Source organism: Leopardus geoffroyi, chromosome D4 (genome assembly GCF_018350155.1).
Source record: "Leopardus geoffroyi isolate Oge1 chromosome D4, O.geoffroyi_Oge1_pat1.0, whole genome shotgun sequence".
Classification (NCBI taxonomy): Eukaryota; Metazoa; Chordata; class Mammalia; order Carnivora; family Felidae; genus Leopardus; species Leopardus geoffroyi.
Window position 1 is genome coordinate 72,200,535 of NC_059342.1, and position 20,946 is coordinate 72,221,480.

The window sequence follows — 20,946 nt, forward strand, 5'->3', positions numbered from 1 at the left end:
GTTGTTTGTACTCTCAATTGCTAAAATTCTTTGTACTAATATCATAATAACAATTTTGTGTGCTATTGGAACTGTATATTAAAAAAGAGGGGGTGCTTTTGAGAAATTTGATCTTTTTTTTTTTAAAGTTATTTTGAGAATGAAAGAGAAAGAGAGAGTGAGCAGGGGAGGGGCAGAGAGAGAGGGAGTGAGAATCCCAAGCAGACTCCATGCTGTCAGCATACAGCCTGCTATGGAGCTCAGACTCAGGAACCATGAGATCATGACTTGAGCCGGAATCAAGAGTCAGGCACTTAACCGACTCAGCCACCCAGGTGCCCCAAAATTTGATCTTTTTTTTTTTTTTTCAACGTTTATTCATTTTTGGGACAGAGAGAGACAGAGCATGAACGGGGGAGGGGCAGAGAGAGAGGGAGACACAGAATGGGAAGCAGGCTCCAGGCTCTGAGCCATCAGCCCAGAGCCTGACGCGGGGCTCGAACTCACGGACCGCGAGATCGTGACCTGGCTGAAGTCGGACGCTTAACCGACTGCACCACCCAGGCGCCCCCAAAATTTGATCTTTAATATGAAAGATGCTATCTTCCTTATTAACCATTGGCAGCACCTAAAATGAAGTCTCAAACTATATTTATTCTTACTATTTCAGTGAGATCACTTCTCTTACATAGTGTGTGCTGTTTTGTGTTTAACTCATAAATCAAAATCAACAATTATAGCTTGTCTCCATTTTGTAAATTAGAACATGGCCACCTAATGTCTTATACCAGGTATATTTATTAAAATCATTAAGAAGGTTTTTAAATTCATTATACCTGGGCTGCAAAACAGATGAGTTTAATCAGAATATATCTGAGTAGGACCTAGGCTTCAGTATTTTATTAAAACTATCCAAGTAATTCCAATGTGTGGCTAAAGATTAGAACCATTATCTTAAATTTGACTCCACTATTAATATATTCAACTCATTACCAAATCTTTTTAAACCTGACAGTAGTAGATGGTCAATGTATTAAAATTTATAAAAGTGTGCTTTACTAACTTTTACAAAAATACTACTGAAAGCAAGTATTAGAGTTTCATTTAAACCTACTGTATCTTCTAGTTTTTCCTGACAAAAGTTTTCTTTATCCATGTAAAAATCTTCTTTCACAAAATTTTTCAAATCTCCTTGAAAAGAGAAAGATTCCCTTAACAAAAAATGAAACATTAAGTTAGTGTTTACTAAAAGCAAGGTACATACTAAATGTAGTCAATCAAACTACACAATGATTAAAACTGGAGTTGAGGTAAAGCAATGATAAGATATTGATAACAACTAGACTTGTGAGCACATGAAGAATATTTTTACCTTTATTTTTCTTTTTTAGAGGGAGAAAGCTCACACAAGTGGGGGAGGGGCAGAGGAAGAGAGAGAGAGAATGTTACCCAGGCTCCATGCTCAGCACAGAGCCCAACTTGGGGCTTGATCCCATGACCCTGGGATCATGATCTAAGCTAAAAATCAAGAGTTGGATGCTTAACCGACTGAGCCACCCAGGTGCCCAGAATATTTTCTCCTTTAAAAAATATTTACAACTTGGGGCACCTGGGTGGCTCAGCGGTTGGGCATCTGACTTCAGTTCAGGTCATGATCTCGCCATTCTGTGGGTTCAAGCCTCGCATCGGGCTCTGTACTGACAGCTCAGATCCTGGAGCCTACTTCAGATTCTGTGTCTCCCTCTCTCTGCTCCTTCCTACTTCAGGTGTTCATTCTCTCTCTCTCTCTCTCTCTCTGTCTCTCTTTCTGTCTCTCTCAAAAATAAATGAACATTAAAAAATTTTTTAAAAATATTTACAACCATAAAATACCTAGGAATAAATCTAACCAAAGAGGTGAAAAATCTATATACTGAAAACTATAGAAAGCTTATGAAAGAAACTGAAGACGACACAAAAAAATGGAAAAACATTCCATGCTCCTGGATAGGAAGAACAAATATTGTTAAAATGTCAATACCACCCAAAGCAATCTACATATTCAATGCAATACTTATCAAAATAACACCAGCATTCTTCACAGCCAGATCAACCAATCCTAAAATTTGTATGGAACTAGAAAATACCCCGAATAGCCAAAGCAATCTTGAAAAAGAAAACCAGGAGAAAAGCACGAGGCATCACAATCCTGGACTTCAAACTGTATTACATAGCTGTAATCAAGACAGTATGGTACTGGCACAAAAACAGACACTCAGATCAATGGGACAGAATAGAGAACCCAGAAATGGACCCACAAATGAATGGCCAACTAATTTTTGACAAAGGAGGAAAGAATATCGAATGGAATAAAGACAGTCTCTTCAGCAAGTGATGCTGGGAAAACTGGACAGCGACATGCAGAAAAATGAACCTGGGCCACTTTCTTACACCATACACAAAAATAAACTCAAAATGGATGAAAGACATAAATGTAAGACAGGAAGCCATCAAAATCCTCAAGGAGAAAGCAGGCAAAAACCTCTTTGACCTTGTCTGCAGCAACTTCTTACTCAACACCTCTTCAGAGGCCAGGGAAACAAAAGCAAAAGAACTATTGAGACCTCATCTAAATAAAAAACATCTGGGGTGCCTGGGTAGCTCAGTTGGTTGAGTGTCCCACTTCAGCTCAGGTCATGATCTCGCCGTCCGTGAGTTCGGGCCCTGCATCGGGCTCTGTGCTGACAGCTCAGAGCGTGGAGCCTGTTTCAGATTCTGTGCCTCCCTCTCTCTCTGCCCCTCCCCTGCTCATGCTCTATCTCTGAAAAATGAATAAACCTAAAAAAAATAAAAATTATAAAAAATAGGGGCGCCTGAGTGGCTCAGTAGATTAAGCATCTGACTTTGGCTCAGGTCATGATCTCATGGTTCATGAGTTCAAGCCCCACATCGGGCTCTGTGCTGACAGCTCAGAGCCTGGAGCCTGCTTCGGATTCTGTGTCTCCCTCTCTCTCTGCCCCTCCCCTGCTCACGCTCTGTCTCTCTATCTCTGAAAAATGAATAAACCTTAAAAAAATAAAAATTATAAAAAATAGGGGCGCCTGAGTGGCTCAGTAGATTAAGCATCTGACTTTGGCTCAGGTCATGATCTCATGGTTCATGAGTTCAAGTCCCACATCTGGCTCTGTGCTGACAGCTCAGAACCTGGAGCCTGCTTCAGATTCTGTGTCTCCCTCTCTCTCTGCCTCTCCCCCTCTCACACTCTTTTTCTCTCAAAAATACATAAATATACATACACACACACATACATACATAAAAAGCTTTTGCACAGCGAAGGAAACAATCAGCAAAACTAAAAGGCAGCTGACAGAATGGCAGAAGATATTTGCAAACGACATATCAGATAAAGGGTTAGTATCCAAAATCTATAAAGAACTCATCAAACTCAACACCCAAAAAAACAAATAATCCAGTGAAGAAATGGGCAAAAGACAAGAATAGATACTTCTCCAAAGAAGACATCCAGATGGCCAACTGACACATGAAAAAATGCTCAACATCACTCATCATCAGGGAAATACAAATCAAAACCACAATGAGATACCACCTCACACCTGTCAGAATGGCTAACATTAACAACTCAGGCAACAGATGTTAGCGAGGATGTGGAAAGAGAGGATCTCTTTTGCATTGCTGGTGGGAATGCAAACTGGTGCAGCCACTCTGGAAAACAGTATGGAGGTTCCTCAAAAAATTAAAAATAGAACTACCCTGTGACCCAGCAACTGCACTACTAGGCATTTATCCAAGGGATACAGGAATGCTGTTTTGAAGGAGCACATGCACCCCAATGTTTATAGCAGCACTATCAACAATAGCCGAAGTATGGAAAGAGCCCAAATGTCCATCGATGGATGAATGAATAAAGAAGATGTGGTATATAGATATACAATGGAGTATTACTTGGCAATCAAAAAGACTGAAATTTTTCCATTTGCAACTACATGGATGGAACTAGAGGGTATTATGCCAAGCAAAATTAGTCAGAGAAAGACAAATATCATATGACTTCACTCATATGAGGACTTTAAGGCACAGAACAGATGAACATAAGGAAAGGGAAACAAAAATAATATAAAAGCAGGGAGGGAGACAAAACAGAAGAGCTTCATAAATATGGAGAACAAACTGAGGGTTACTGGAGGGGTTGTGGGAGGCAGGATGGGCTAAATGGGTAAGGAGCATTAAGGAATCTACTCCTGAAATCATTGTTGCACTATATGCTAACTAACTTGGATGTAAATTAAAACAAAAACAATTACCCATAAAATCTTTTGAGACAGTATTAACAATCATTTTAAGTTGTATTTTTGTTAACAAATTGCAACAGAGATAGTATGAACTTCTTTGACTTCGGTAAACTTAAGTAGAAAAAGTTTTATATTTAATGTTGATAATTTTAAAGACAGGTCTATCTTAATTAAATCAATAAACTTAAATTCTTTTAAATGCCAAATATAATATATATATATATATATATATATATATATATATATATATATATATAAAATCAACATTGGACAATTAAGTACCTGAAGAAATTAGCTTCTGTGAAGATCTGTCCTTTGAAATCTAAAATGGGGTCATTTATCAAATATAGTTTTAGCCTACTCAACAGAGTATGCAAAGTTGGTAGCTGACTTTTATAGGACATCAAGCTATTTACAAAAATTATTTCTTCATCAATAGAAAAATCTGGAAAAAAAAAAAAAGAAATGTAAAGGAGTAAGAAAAAAATCTAAAAGTTACACAACGGGATCTAGATAGTTACTGCAGTCAGCCATTAGATATAGGTGGGATTTTCAAACACACTTTAAAGTCCTTAGTTCTTCATTGTATTGTGCATATAAAGCATGCTGCATAGGATTAGCATATAGGTAAAAGCTCAATAGATTTTAGTATTACTTAGTACACCGAGTAGTAACCAAACATCCTGAAAGAGTTGTAATGCTTCATTTTTTATTTTTCAACAGAGATTAGTTTAATCAAGGGAGGAAAATATCTTACAGCCTTATGCTTCAAAACAACCAGGAGTAGCCTAAGCAAAGTTGTAAAGAAATAAAAGCATTTGACTTTTTCTGAACCTAGTCTTTTCTTTGCATCATTTTACCTCTTTTTTGTTTGTTTGTTTTTCAGTTTTTTATTTATTTGGAGAGATAGAGAGCAAGTGGGGGAAGGGCAGAAAGAGAGGGAGAGAGAAATCCCAAGCAGGCTCCACACTGTCAGCGCAGAGCCCGATGAGGGGTTCAATCTCACAGACCATAGAAATCATGACCTGAGCCGAAGTGAAGAGCCGGAAGCTTAACCAACTGAGCCACCCAGGTGCCCCGAATCATTTTACCTCTTAAAGTCTCTAATTCATCCCCAGAGATTCTGAGATGTAGAGAATGGAGATGGTCTACAAAACCTACGAATGAGATCAACTCAGATTCTATCATTGCAATGATAAAAAAAAAAAAAAAAAATTGTTTCTATTGTAAATTAGAAGTAGAAAATTATAGTCAATTTTACAACGAAAGTTATATGGCAAGATCTACTTGAGAAGTGTGATACATATTATATATTAGGAAATACTATAGCTAACAGTTAATTGCTGGAATAAATTTCTCCTATCCCCACCCTACGATGTTCAAGTTATTTTAAAATCTTAGCCAACTGTGTCAGTGCTTTAAACAGTTTCTGAGCCAAGGGAGAGAACATAAAACTTGCTCCTGTTCTTCAGTGAGATCCTGAGTGGAAAGAGGAAAAGGAAAATCTAAGTTCAGATGAAAAACTGCTCAGAAAGCCAAATTTCAAAAGCAAAAGCCCCACTGAGGGAGGAGCAACAGTCTCTTGTTCTGGGTAGTGGCCTTTCAGTTAGGTACTTTTAGAATGGCATGAGAGACAAATAGCATGGAGTGATGTCTCCCATAACCAATTACATCACTGGTATGCATATGTTTAATAAATATGTGGTGTTAAGAAGGCAGCCAGGAAACATCCCTTTGCCTGGTGCTACCTTGAAATGCCAAGAAAACTTGTTCTATAAACTGGCCTCCTAAGAGATTACTTACTGAACCTGTTAAGTTCCTAATAATTTCATAGCCAAGAGTTCTCAATTTCATGGCATAGTTCTTTTATATACCAAAGAAAGCCAGCCAATCAATTCAACGTCTAAACAGGGCCTATGTGAGACCATTTAAGATTGTTCATTCAGGGGCGCCTGGGTGGCGCAGTCGGTTAAGCGTCCGACTTCAGCCAGGTCACGATCTCGCGGTCCGTGAGTTTGAGCCCCGCGTCAGGCTCTGGGCTGATGGCTCAGAGCCTGGAGCCTGTTTCCGATTCTGTGTCTCCCTCTCTCTCTGCCCCTCCCCCGTTCATGCTCTGTCTCTCTCTGTCCCAAAAATAAATAAACGTTGAAAAAAAAAAAAAAAAAAAAGATTGTTCATTCATACATCCATTCTGTAAGTATTAACGAAGTCACATTCATAGCAAAACCACAAACAGCATTTGTTTATATCCCTGTCTCCACCTTGCACTTCCAAACACAGGCCCTCTAGCCATCTTCCCTTCCAACGGCTCATCCTAGTATTTCTGTGAGTGCATGGAAACATCTATCAGTTATGAAGTCCTGTTTTCCAAGCACCCTTTTTTGAAAGAGCCACTTGAGGGCAGCATCACACCATAACCAATGTTCTTTGTAACCACACAATAATTGTTTTAGGAAGGGTACTACTTCCTATAGTCTTAAGGTTATACAACATTTCCTGGAGTTCTTACTTTCTTACAGCTCTTCTATGTACCAACATGGATATGAGGAGACTGTTTTCTTCTATTGTAAAAGAGTGTTAAATTGTTATAAAGAAACAAAATTTTAGCTAGTTAACTATGAAAAGCAACAGAAAATAGAGGTCTACTGACACGAAAGACAGGTTTATTCTTGGCAGAAGATTCTTGTGTCTTCCTAGGAAACCCAAGATAACTAAATGAAAACAAATAAAGGAGTTCACTAGGTGTCTGATAAAAAAAAAAAATAAAATCTATGGTTTTCAAACATAAAAACCTCAAAAATTAATGGAAAAATTCATTCATAATGGTGACAAGTATACAAACATTGAAGAAGCAACATAACAAAAATGAGCAAGAAAGTATATGCAGGAAACTAAAACTTTAATGAAGACCATTAAAAACTGAATAAAAGCCCAGATAAACCATTTTCCTGGCTAGTAAGACTAACTATGGTAAAAAAAAAAAAAAAAAAAAGTAAAAATCCCAATGACATTTCAATTTGTCAAGAGATCTGTTTTGGAATGTGGAAAACTGATTTACTGAAAGTAAATCTGGAAGAATAAGGACATGAGAGTAGGGAAAAAAATTTTAAAAGCAAAAACATATATACTATTAATACATGTTATAATTATATATTAAATAGTTAAAACTGTATGATACAATTACAGATAAATCAATAGAATATAATAGAAAATCCAGAAACATTCTAATGTGGGCAAGGATTTAGCATATTTTGTAAGTGGCATTTCTAATCAGTAGAGAAAGGAAAGACTATTCCATAAATGAAACTGAGACAACTGCCAACACATTTGGAAAAAATATTTTTTATTCTTACTTTTATTTATTTATATTTTTAATGTTTATTCATTTTTTGAGTGAGAGAGAAAGAGAGCATGAGTGGGGGAGGAGCAGAGAGAGAGGGAGACACAGAATCCAAAGCAGGCTCCAGGTTCTGAGCTGTCAGCACAGAGCCCAACACGGGCCCGAACCCACAAGACATGAGATCATGACCTAAGCCAAAGTTGGATGCTTAACCAACTGCACTATCAGGCACCCTGATATCTGTACTTTTAAAGATATACCAAAGTCTTAAGGAAAACCTTAAAGAAAATATGAATAAATATTTATCTAATTTAAGGAAGAATTTTCTAAGTATAAAAGCAATGAAAGAAACCTTAAAAGAAAACACTAATGAAACTAGTTAATTTCAAATATATTAAATATATCTTTTAACAAATATATCTTCTATTCTTATATTTAATATATATAATAGAAAAATAGATAGGGGCGCCTGGGTGGCTCAGTCGGTTGAGCGTCTGACTTCAGCTCAGGTCATGATCTTGCGGTTTGTGAGTTCGAGCCCCGCGTCAGACTCTGTGCTGACGGCTTGGAGCCTGGAGCCTGTTTCAGATTCTGTGTCTCCTTCTCTCTCTGCCCCTCCCCCACTTGTGCTCTGTCTCTATCAAAAATAAATAAATGTAAAAAAAATTTTTTTAAATAGATAAAAGTGAGAATCATTTCACAAAATAAAAATATATAAATGGCCAGTAAACATGAATAATTTTTAAAATACAAGTAAAAACATAATTTTTGTCCATCACATTGGTTAAAATATATTAACATAATATTAGTAGTAATATACCCAATGATGATAAGGTTGCTGTGAACAGGGTATCCTCATATCATGCTAGCGGACAAATAGCTAAAAGAAATACATATATCAGATAATTCCACTTCCACAAATTCACTCCAAGGAAAGAACTGGAAATGGAAGCATATGTTCATGTACATATTTGAAATTAAAAACAACATTAGTGGGGTGCCTGGGTGGCTCAGTCGGTTAAGTGTCCAACTCTGGCTCAGGTCAGTGAGATCAGGTCATGATCTCACAACTCGTATGCCGACAGCTCAGAACCTGGAGCCTGCTTCAGGTTCTGCGTCTCCCTCTCTCTCTGCCCTTCCCCTGCTCATGCACAGTCTCCCAAAAATAAATAAACATTAAAAAATTTTTAACTAAAAAAAAATTAGTGTCCTCAAATTGGGAGATGTATGATACATACATAAGATTTAAAACTGTGGTCATTAAAAGCCATGCTTTTTTTTATTATTTAAATCCAAGTTAGTTAACAAAGAGGGCAATAATGATTTCAGGAGTAGAATTTAGGGATTTCTCACTTACATAGAACACCCAGTGTTCATCCCAACAAATGCTCTACTTAATGCCCATCACCTATTTAGCCCATCCCCCCACCCAACACCCCTCCAGCAACCCTGTTTGTTCTCTGTATTTAAGAGTCTCTCTATGGTTTGCTTCCCTCTCTGTTTTTATCTTATTTTTGCTTCCCTTCCTTTATGTTCATCTGTTTTGTATCTTAAATTCCACATATGAATGAAATCATATGATATTTGTCTTTCTCTGACTGACTTATTTTGAAAAGCCATGCTTTTGAAGATAACTATGTGCTGAAATGTTCCCAATGTTAATATTTAAAAATAATATAATACAGACAAAATATGATCTCAAGAGTAAAATGATTTATGTTTAGATTATAGATTTGGAAGTTTTTTGTTTTTTTTTTTAATTTTTTTTTTCAATGTTTATTTATTTTTGGGACAGAGAGAGACAGAGCATGAACGGGGGAGGGTCAGAGACAGAGAGAGGGAGACACAGAATCGGAAACAGGCTCCAGGCTCCGAGCCATCATGAGCCATCATGAGCCATGGTGAGCCATCATGAGCCATCAGCCCAGAGCCTGACGCGGGGCTCGAACCCACGGACCGCGAGATCGTGACCTGGCTGAAGTCGGACGCTCAACCGACTGCGCCACCCAGGCGCCCCTGGAAGTTTTTAATAAAGGGATACTCTATATATTTAGAATGTAGATATTTTTTAATAGACGTAGAAAACATAATTCAGTCCTCATTCATGATCAAAAGCTCTTAGCAAACTCAGAACAGAAAGAGCTTCCTCAGCCCAATAAATTCTTTCAACATTTCACCATTGAAACTGATGTAAACACTGTAAATGATTCACCACTGAAATGGTATTTACATCATTCTTAATGGTGAAACATTAGAGTATCTTCTTTGCTGTCAAGAACAAGACAAAGACGGCAACCATCACTGCTTGAATTGAACAATGTACTGGAGGTCCTAGTCAGCATAATAAGACAAAAAAAAAAAAAGATATAAATGAAAAGTCAGAAACAGACAGCCAACAAAATCAATGTCATAAAGAGATACCTGTAGACACTCTCACTGTAGCATTATTCACGATAGCCAAGGCATGGAAACCATGTGTCTGTCCATAGATGAATGGATAAAGAAAATGTGCTTTAAAGAAAATATGTTTTATACACACACACACACACACACACACACACACACACACACACACACGAATATTGTTCAACCTTAAAAAATAAGGAAATCCTGCTATTTGCAATATGAATGAACATTAAAGGACATTTTGCTAAGTGAAATAAACAAGGCAGAGAACAACAAATACTGCATGGTATGACTTATATGTTGAATCTAAAAAAAAAGTAGGACTCATGAAAACAGAGAGTAGAATGGTGGTTGCCATGGGGCTGGGCTGTGGGGAAATAGGGAGAGACTGGTAAAACAGACAAACTTCCAGAATAAGGTGTGAGGATCTGATGTATAACATGGTAACTATCATTGATAATACTGTAGTGTATAACTGAAATTTGCTAAAAGAATAGAACCTAAGTGTGTTCTTACCAAAAAAAAAAAAAAAAAAAAAAGAAGAAGAAAGTGAATATGTGAAGTGATGGATGTGTTAATTCAATGAATGGGAATCCTTCACAATGTATATGTATGTTAAGTTACCACATTGTACACTTTAAATATATTACAATTTTTATTTATTAATTATACTTCAATAAAGCTGGAAAAATATATGGGTGGTTGATGAAGCCAGAGACTGATGCTTTTTATTATAAACTTTGAATAACTATTTGCCTCTCTAAACTAAATGCATGTGCAACTTTCTTAAAAAATTAAAAATAAAGTGATCTTTACTCTGAAAACTGTAGAACATTTATCAATGAAACTGAAGAGGACACAAAGAAATGGGAAAAAATTCTATGCTCATGGACTGGAAGAAAAAACATTGTTAAAATATCTATACTACCCAAAGCAATCTACACATTTAATGCAATCTCTATCAAAATACCACCAGCATTTTTCACAGTGCTAGAACAAACAATCCTAAAATTTGTATGGAACCATCAAAGACCCCAAATGCCAAAGCAATTCTGAAAAAGAAAAGCAAACCTGGAGGCATCGCAGTTCCAGACTTCAAGCTATATTACAAAGCTGCAGTAATCAAGACAGTAGGGTATCAGCACAAAAACAGACACATAGATCAATGGAACAAAATAGAAAACTCAGAAATAGACCCACAAGTATACGGTCAACTCATCTTTGACAAAGCAGGAAAGAATATCCAATGGAAAAAAGACAGTCTCTTCAAAATGGTGTTGGGAAAACTGGATAGCAACATGCAGAAGAATGAAACTGTGCCACTTTCTTACACTACACACAAAAATAAATTCAAATGGATGAAAGGCCTAAATGTGAGACAGGAAATCATCAAAATCCTAGAGGAGAACACAGGCAACAACCTCTTTGACCTCGGTTGGAGCAACTTCTTCTTAGACATGCCACCAGAGGCAAAGGAAACAAAAGCAAGATTGAACTATTGGGACTTCATCAAGATAAAAATCTTCTGCACAGCAAAGGAAACAACAAAACTAAAAGCCAGCCTACAGAATGGGAGAACATATTTTCAAATGACATATCTGATAAAGGATGAGTCTCCAAAATCTATAGAGAACTTATCAAATTCAACACCTGAAAAACAAATAATCCAATTAAGAAATGGGCAGAAGACATGAATAGACATTTTTCCAAAGAAGACATCCAGATGGCTAACAGACACATGAAAAGATGCTCAATATCACTTATCATCAGGGAAATACAAATCAAAACCATGATGAGATATCACCTTACACCCTATCAAAATGGTTAAAATTAACAATACAGAAAACAACAGATACTGGCAAGGATGCAGAGAAAGGAGAACCCTTTTACACTGTTGGTGGGAATGCAAACGGGTGCAGCCACTCTGGAGAACAGTATGGAGGTTCCTCAAAAAGTTAAAAATAGAACTACCTTATAATTCAGCAATTGCAGTACTAGGTATTTACCTAAAGGATACAAAAATACAGATTGAAAGGGGTACACACACCCTGATGTTTATAGCAGCATTATCAAAAACAAATTATGGAAAGAGCCCAAATGTCCATCAACTGATGAATGGACAAAGAAGATGTGGTTTATATATACAGTGGAATATCATTCAGCCATCAAAAAGAATGAAATTTCACCACTTGCAATGATGTGGATGGTACTAGAGGATATTATGTTAAGTGAAATAAGTCAGAGAGAGACAGCTACCATATGATTTCACTCACATGTGGAATTTAGGAAACAAAACTGCTGAACATATGGGTAGGGAAAAAGAAAAGAGAGAGAGAGAGGGAAGCAAACCACAAGAGACTCTTAACAATAGAGAACAAACTGAGGGTTGATGGAGGGAGGTGGATGGGGGATGAGATAAATGGGTGATGGGTATTAAAGAGGACACTTGTTATGATGAATCACCAAATTCTACTCCTGAAACCAATATTAAACTAGAATTTAAATAAAAACGTAGAAATTTTCAAATTAAATTATATTACATTAAATTAAAAATAAAGCTACATTTACATTTGATTATATATTACTGGGATGTCTAAAAGGATATGCATAAAATTATTACATTTACTGACAAATAACATGTGAATGTTGCAGCAAAATTAGTACATATCAACAAACCAACAAACAATAAAAGAAAATTACCCACTGTTTTTGTCTTAAAGAAATATATGTTTTGAAATCAACTTATAATTTAGTAATTAATGACATTCTTTTAAGACAGAGAATTTACAGAATCAACTGAATTTCAAAGCATAATGCATTCCTTTTTATTTAAACATTGAGACCAAAGTATCTATAAATCTGGCAGCAATCAATATAGCTGCAAAGAAGATAAATCAAATTGCAAATGTAAATTTATAAAATGATGTCTAATGACATAAGACCCCAAAGGCAAAATAGGATATATATTTAGAAAACCCAAGCATATTTTACTCTTAAAATTTTTTTAATGTTTACTTATTTTTGAGAGAGAGAGAGAGAGACAGCCCAAACAGGGGAGGGGCAGAGAGAGAGAGGGAGATACAGAATCTGAAGCCAGCTCCAGACTCTGAACTGGCATAGAGCCCAACACTGGGCTCAAACCCATGAACCATGAGATCATGACCTGAGCCAAAGTCGGACACTTAACCGAGGCACCCAGGCACCCGACCCAAGCATATTTTCATTCAGTGAATAGTAGTTAAAGAAGCTTCTGACTCTAGTTGATGGTAGATATTATGAAGTTTGCCAATAACAGCTTCTGGTTTTCCACATTAATAATAATAGCTATGTTTGTGTATCTGTTATTTTTATACACCATCTCTTTACATGTACATATATATTAGTCGATCCCTTTATTTCTATTATTTTTTTTAATTTTATTTTTTTATTTTTAGAGAAAGAGAGTGCACAAGCAGTAAGGAGGGGCAGAGGGAGAGAGAGAATCTTACACAGGATCCACACTCAGCGTGAAGCCAAATACACAGCTCTATCTCACAACCCTGAAATCATGACCTGAGCTGAAATCAAGAGTAAGGTGTTCAGTCAACTGAGCCACCCAGGTACCCCTGAATCCCCATATTTTTATAAGAAAATTAGAAGAATTAAAAGAAATTATAGAAGAAAATTGAAAACCATAATTTTTAATAACCGTCCCCAAATTGCACCACTTTTTAAGAGTAGATTCAGACTATGATCAAATCCTCTGACTCCAAATTCAGATTACTCCTAATACATCATTCTCTCAAATTTAGTCTTTAATGAAATTTCTTACTCTCTTTCATCTCAAACTATAAGAGGGATTTAACTCTATATCATCACACACCTGTTTGCCAACATTAAAAATCTTATACACAATTTATGTATTTGCATAAAAACAGTAGTAAAAGGACCAAATTATTATATATTATTTATCTTTTAGGTTATTGTAGCTCAAGCTATAGCATACCTTAAACTTTAAGTCTTTTTATTTTAAAAGGGAATAGGCTGTTCCACATACAAGAAAAGTAGTTCTCAGCAAGTTGGAAGAATTCAACACCCTTTAGGAAGATGAAAATTTGGAATATAATTTGGATAAAATGTACTTTAATTATTATTTATGGTAAGTTTGTAAAAACTAGGTGAATTTCCTGATCTAATACTGCAACTATTCCATCTCTACTTTGAATTATAGTTTCACATAAATTAGATGAGACAGAAAATCTTTAGTATATTTTGGAAAATAAAATACAGCCATCATTTAATAATCTATTACTTTAAAGTTATACCAGGTTGCTGTGTCATCAGATCCTTGTACAGATGCTAATATCATTGTAGTAATATGATGTGAACACACTATGATCAAGTCCCTGATGCTATTTTGAGGCCCAGCACACATAAACTCCAAAAACAACCAAATTCACAAAAAGGGGATGAAGATGAAATAGAAGTATTTCCAGGGGCGCCTGGGTGGCGCAGTCGGTTAAGCGTCCGACTTCAGCCAGGTCACGATCTCGCGGTCCGTGAGTTCGAGCCCCGCGTCGGGCTCTGGGCTGATGGCTCAGAGCCTGGAGCCTGTTTCCGATTCTGTGTCTCCCTCTCTCTCTGCCCCTCCCCCGTTCATGCTCTGTCTCTCTCTGTCCCAAAAATAAATAAACATTGAAAAAAAAATTAAAAAAAAATTAAAAAAAAAAAAAAAGAAATAGAAGTATTTCCATAATGTGGCAAAGCTTGGAATTATAATTTTGCAGGTGGATACCTTTAATAAAATAGAAAAATTAAAAATCCAATTAAAAAAATTCACAAAATGAACAACTGTATGTTACTAAGATATGTTTTATAATGATAGAAATAACAAATGTTTTACCTTCATTCTGTGCTTGAAGTGCTGGATATTTTTCTAAACCGCTGACAAGTGTAAAGACTTCAGTGTAGTCCTCATGGGTGTATAAACTGGTTTCCTCTACTTCACTTTGGGAGTTTGGGTTTGAACTTGGAACAACTTCCTCAAATTCACAGTTAATCTGGGTCACCATTCCTGTGATTGTTTTTCTATGACATTATAAAATTACTGATTTTATGTATGTCTTATTTTAAAGCATCTTTATTTAACAAATAGTATATGTTCATTGTAAAATTACAAAATTCCAACAGACACAGAGAAAAATTACCCATAGCCCCAATACTCAAGAGATTTAAAAAATTGTGTACTTTTTAAATTACTTTTGAATATTTTTTTTTTTATTGAATTTTTTTTTTCAACGTTTATTTATTTTTGGGACAGAGAGAGACAGAGCATGAACGGGGGAGGGACAGAGAGAGAGGGAGACACAGAATCGGAAACAGGCTCCAGGCTCTGAGCCATCAGCCCAGAGCCTGACGCGGGGCTCGAACTCCCGGACCGCGAGATCGTGACCTGGCTGAAGTCGGACGCTTAACCGACTGCGCCACCCGGGCGCCCCTGAATATTTTTAAACAAAAGTGGATTCATGCACATATGAAACCTGCCTTTTCTGGTAAACAATAAAATATGAGTACATTTACATATCAATCAATGTACACTCACTTTATTTTTGAACTCATGAACAGGATCCTATTGTATTGGTAAACCATAATTGACTCAAACAGTTCCCTATTATTGGCAATTTAAATTTGTTGTAATCATTTGCTATTATAATGCAAGGAATATCTTTATGCACTTGCCTAATTGTTTTCTCAAAATGTTTCCTAAAAACGGAAATGATGAGGTTAAAGGTATGCAGATTTGCCATGCACTGCCAAATTGCCATTGTGTTGGGTATTCAATGTCTGCTTTTCCATATCACTATCCAACATTTTATATTCTGTTCTTCAAACTAGGAAGCTGATCTCCATGACCAAACTAAACTCTCTTGCCCTCTGGCTTCTGGTTGGGGTCAGCCAATAGGAAGCATTGGCAGGAGATCAAAGGTGGGAAGAGAGGTCTGGATATTCTTCTTCCCAAACCCTTCTCTTCTGGGCCAGTTTCAAAGTGGCTGCATTCTTCTACCAACGGTTACATCTCTCGTCAGACAGCCCCTCTCCTATAACTAGCTGTAGTTCTTACTGGGTTGATTACTGCTCAGTCCTTTTGCTGCTTCAAGCTTAGAGTGTTAACAACTTCCTGCAGTTGCTTAATCTGGGCACATTTTTTGTCTCCCTTGACTTTGCCCATACTTTGCCTGTTTGCTGATTCATCCAGGTATATCTGTCACTGTCTGTAACACTGGGATATTTGGACTTATGAGAGATTTTTTAAATAATGTTTATTTAGTTTTGAGAGAGAAAGAAAGAGAGAGAGAGAGAGAAAGCATGATTGGGGGAGGAAGGAGGGGGGGCAGACAGAGGATCCAAAGCAGGATCTGCGCTGACAGCAGCAAGCCTGATGCAGGGCTTGAACTCACAAGCTGTGAGATCATGACCTGAGCTGAAGCTGGACACTTAACCAACTGAGCCACCCAGGTGCCCCCTTATAAGAGATCTTTTTAATGAATTTTCTAACAAATATATTATTGGCTACACAGTCTAATACACCTTTTAGCTATATATTCTAATATACCTTTTTCTCCCTGATATCCTAAACTATTTTAGCCTCACTGATTCCCTACACAGACTGAGAGAACCAAAATCAATATAACTCCCCAATGTAACTGGAGAAAAATGAATATGCCATATCTTCAAATCACATATAGAAAATTCTCTACAGTTTCTCCTTTACTCTTTAAGATAATGCAAGGTACAAGAAAAAAATTTTCAACTCACCCAGGTCCATATTACTCATAAGACCATTGATTCCTATGTGAATCTTTATACACTTTTAAGTTTAGCACTTATATCACAGTTATCCTTTTGGTTTTAAATATTACTGATAGGGTGAGCACTTCGTAATAGCACCGTTTTGAGAAAACCCAGAGAAATCTCTTTCCCTAGATATAAATGTTCTATGAAGAAAAGTATTTCCTGGATCTCCTCCTACCTCCTTGTCCAATATTATCTATTCTTTGCTCACTGGTGTCTCCTCCTCTGTGTAACCTGTAGATACTGGTATTTCCCAGGCTTCCAGTCTAGATGGTGTTTGCATGTCTTTCCATATCATGCGTAAGTTCATCCACTCCAATTCACTAATTCCTTAATCTAAAAGAAATATTTACTGAGCGTCTATAATGCACTAACACCATTTTAGGCACTGAGAATGGAGTGGTAAAACAAAACAGTGTTCTTACCCTCATGAAGTTTACCTATTAGTAGGATGATAAACAAACAAACAAACAAACAAACAAACAAATAACATAATGTCAGGTGGGGAAAAACTGTTATGAATAAAATATTAGGACTTCAAGTAACAGCCAGAGGGTTGGTAAGAGGTATATTTTAGAGAGGGTAGTTAGTGAACGGCCAGCTGAGGAGCTGATAATTCCACAGCTACCTGAATAATCGTAGGGTACTCTGGGGAACAAGGTTGGCATATTCTAAGAAAAGCAGAAAGAACAGGGTGACTGGAACAGAATAAGGTTAGATACATAGGCAGGGACAAGATCAGGTTGGACATTATAACATCTGGCAAGAACTTTGGATTTTACTCTACATGCAATGGCATCTGGTCAGTAAGTTATAACATGATCTGATTTGTGTCTTAAAAAAAAAAAATTCCAGGCAAAGTCCTAGAAGAAAAGAGGAGTAAATCCTCATGATTTGGATTAAGCAAAGCCTTCTCAGATATGATGCCAAAAGTCCAAGTGACAAAAGAAAAAATGGATAAATTGGACTTCATCAAAATAAAAAAAAAATGCGCTCCAAAGGATACCATCAAGAAAGCAAAAAGACAATCCACAGAAGAAAATATTTATAAATCATGTATCTGATAAGAGACTTGTATCTAGAATATATAACAAACCCTTAAAATTCAATTATAAAAAGACATATAAACCGACTAAAAAATGTGCAAAGAACTTGAATAAACATTTTCTCAAAGAAGATAAAGGCCAATAATTACATAAAAAGATGCTAAACATCATTAGCCATGAGGGAAATGCAAATCAAAGTACAATGACATACAATGAGCCACCCATTAGGATGGCTATAATCAGAAAGACAGCAAACAATAAGTGTTGGCAAGGATGTAAACAAATTGTGACCTTCATACACTGTGGGTAGACATGCAAAATGGTACAGTTGCTTGAAAAATTTGGCAATTCTTCAAACAGTTAAACACTGAGTTACCATGTGATCTAGCAATTCCACTATTAGAGAAATTAAATGATATGTATGCACAAAAACTCATCCACAGATCTTGATAGCAGCATTACTCATACTTGCCCAAAACTGAAAACAACCTAAATGTCTATCAACTAAAAATGGATAAATAAAATGTGCTATGTCCACACAATGGAATATTATTTGGCCCCCCAAAAAACGAAGTGTCAATACATGCTACAACACAGATGAACCTTGAAAACATTTTGCTATGTGAAAGAAGCCAGCACAAAAGATCCCATATTGTATGTGTCATATTGTGTTTTATTTTAAAAAAAAATTTTTTTACATTTATTCATTTTTGAGAGACAGAGAGAGACAGAGCACAAGTGGAGGAGGGGCAGAGAGAGAGGGAGACACAGAATCCAAAGCAGGCTCCAGGCTCTGAGCTGTCAGCACACAGCCTGATGTGGGGCTCGAACCCACGAGCCATGAGATCATGACCTGAGCCGAAGTCAGACGCCTAACCGACTGAGCCATCCAGGTGCCCCATATTGTGTTTTATAATAAGAAATGTATATTTTGTCTTCATCTCTATTTATGGCAAGGAACTCCTAAGGCCTTTGGAATTTCCTAAGTATTGAAAGTGATAAAGGTATATTTGGTTATGTTAATGAGGTGACTTTTGGAAAACTGCCTGTTGCCCAGAGAACCAATCATGTGATCAGAGGGCTAGAATTTCAGACCCATCCCTCTGCTCTCCAGGGAGGAGACAAGGGTTGGAGGTTGAATCAATTGCCAATGATCTACGATTTAATCAAACATGTGTGTGTAATGAAGCCTTCATAAGAAACCAAAAAGATGGCGTTCAAAGAGCTTCTGGATTAGCGACCACATGGAAATGCTGGGAGAGTGGTGTGGTGGTAGAGGGGATGCAGTATCCTTTTGTTCCACTCATTGACTCCTACGTTTAGTTCTTGTCAGTATAATCCAAGCTGGTTGCTGTAGACAGTCATTACATCTCTACTCCAGCATTGGGAAGGAGAAAAGTGAAGGACAAAAACATGGCTGCTTCCTTTCAAGGACATTCCCCAGAGCTTGAATAAGCCTCTTTTGCTTAATATCCCATTGGGAAGAACTTAGTCACATGGCTATGTTTAGCTACAGAGAAGCCAAGAAATGTAAATGTGATTCTAGGTGGTGCCACAGGTCCACCTTCTTTGTCATGGACTCTATCTTGGTGCTGCAAAATGAATGTAAGGTCAGATATGGTGGGGTGTCCATTCTTTCAGGGCCTCCCATTTCTCTCATACATGAATCTTGTTTGAATCAAAGTAGCCAGATCACTGCCTTTATTGGAACTTACTGTATATTCTTGATATGCTTTCAGATATGCTGTTTCCTTTGGCTAAAATACTTTCTCTCTAGTTATTTTCTCCTTCAATGTCCAGCTCAAGCTCAGTTCCTACTTCTTTGTGAAGCTGATCTCTCCTGCTTATAAATGCACAGCCCTACCAATCTAACTCATAGGGTGAAGAGATCTTAGAGATCATCTTGTTTCTTGTTACTTAAAGTAGGTTCTTGGGCCAGTAGCATCAGCACACCTTGGAGCACATTAGAAGTGCAGAATCTCAGGCCCCAACACAGACCAATTGAATCAGGATCTCCATTTTTAATAAGATCCTCAGGTGATTCATATGCACATTAAAGTTTGAGAAGCACTGCTCCAGCATCATTATAATGACAAAGAGAATGAGGGTCACAGAGAGACAAGAACTTGTCAAAGTAGGTAGTACTTGACTTTGACTTTTCAAATCAAGACTTGAAATCCACATCTTTTGGATTTCATGGAGCAGAGCTCTTTTAACTACATCTTCCTGCTTCCTCACAGCTCAGTTTAGTCATGCAATACATACCTTGTGTTGGCCTTAGGCCTTCATGATAGTCATCTTATATTATCATTTAATCCTTACATGGTTAACTTTTGTTATAATTAATTTATAATTTTTAATTATAAATAATGTTTATATATTATCTTCCTAATCTGACTTTTAAATTCCTAGATGATAGAAATGGTATTTGGGGGGCACCTGGTGGCTCTGTCAGTTGAACATCCAACTCTTGATTTCAGCTCAGGTCATGATTCCAGAGTTGTGGGATCAAACCCCATGTTTGGCTCTATGCTAGGCATGGAGCCTGCTTGGGATTCTCTCTGTCTCTCTCTCTGCCCCTTTCCCCAGCTCATTCTCTCTCTCTCTCTCTCTCTCTCTCTAAAAAAAAAAAAAATGGTCTTCTCAGGATTTTGAGTCTGGCCACATTTAAATAGGTAATTTGTTTCTTTCCAGCACAACTAAGGACAACTTAAATTATTAAAAACCTGAAAACGTGAATAATAACTATATCATTCCTAGGTCAGCACTCTTTTTTTTTAAGTTTATTTGTTTATTTTGAGAAAGAGAGAGAGAAAAAACACATGCATGCACGTACATGAGCAGGGGAGGGACAGAGACAGAGGAAGAGAATCCCAGGCAGGCTTTGCGCTGTCAGCAATGAGCCTGATGTGGAGTTCCATTTCATGAATCATTAGATCGTGACCTGAGCCAAAATCAAGAGTCAGATGCTGGGATGAGCACTGGGTGTTGTATGTAAGTGATGAATCACAGGAATCTGCTCCTGAAGCTAAGACTACACTGTATATTTGCTAAC

General features: G+C 36.9%; 1 protein-coding gene across 1 annotated transcript in view; it reads right to left on the reverse strand.

Moving 5' to 3' along the window:
• SHOC1 (shortage in chiasmata 1) overlaps positions 1 to 20,946 on the reverse strand; it is an 86,630-nt gene that overhangs the window by 54,133 nt on the left and 11,551 nt on the right. Inside the window, exons 5-7 of the mRNA XM_045468675.1 lie at positions 14,897 to 15,081; positions 4,551 to 4,713; positions 1,094 to 1,190 (exon numbers count right to left, since the gene is read on the reverse strand). Of these exons, the coding sequence (XP_045324631.1) occupies positions 1,094 to 1,190; positions 4,551 to 4,713; positions 14,897 to 15,081 (445 nt within the window). The remainder of the gene's footprint in view (positions 1 to 1,093; positions 1,191 to 4,550; positions 4,714 to 14,896; positions 15,082 to 20,946) is intronic.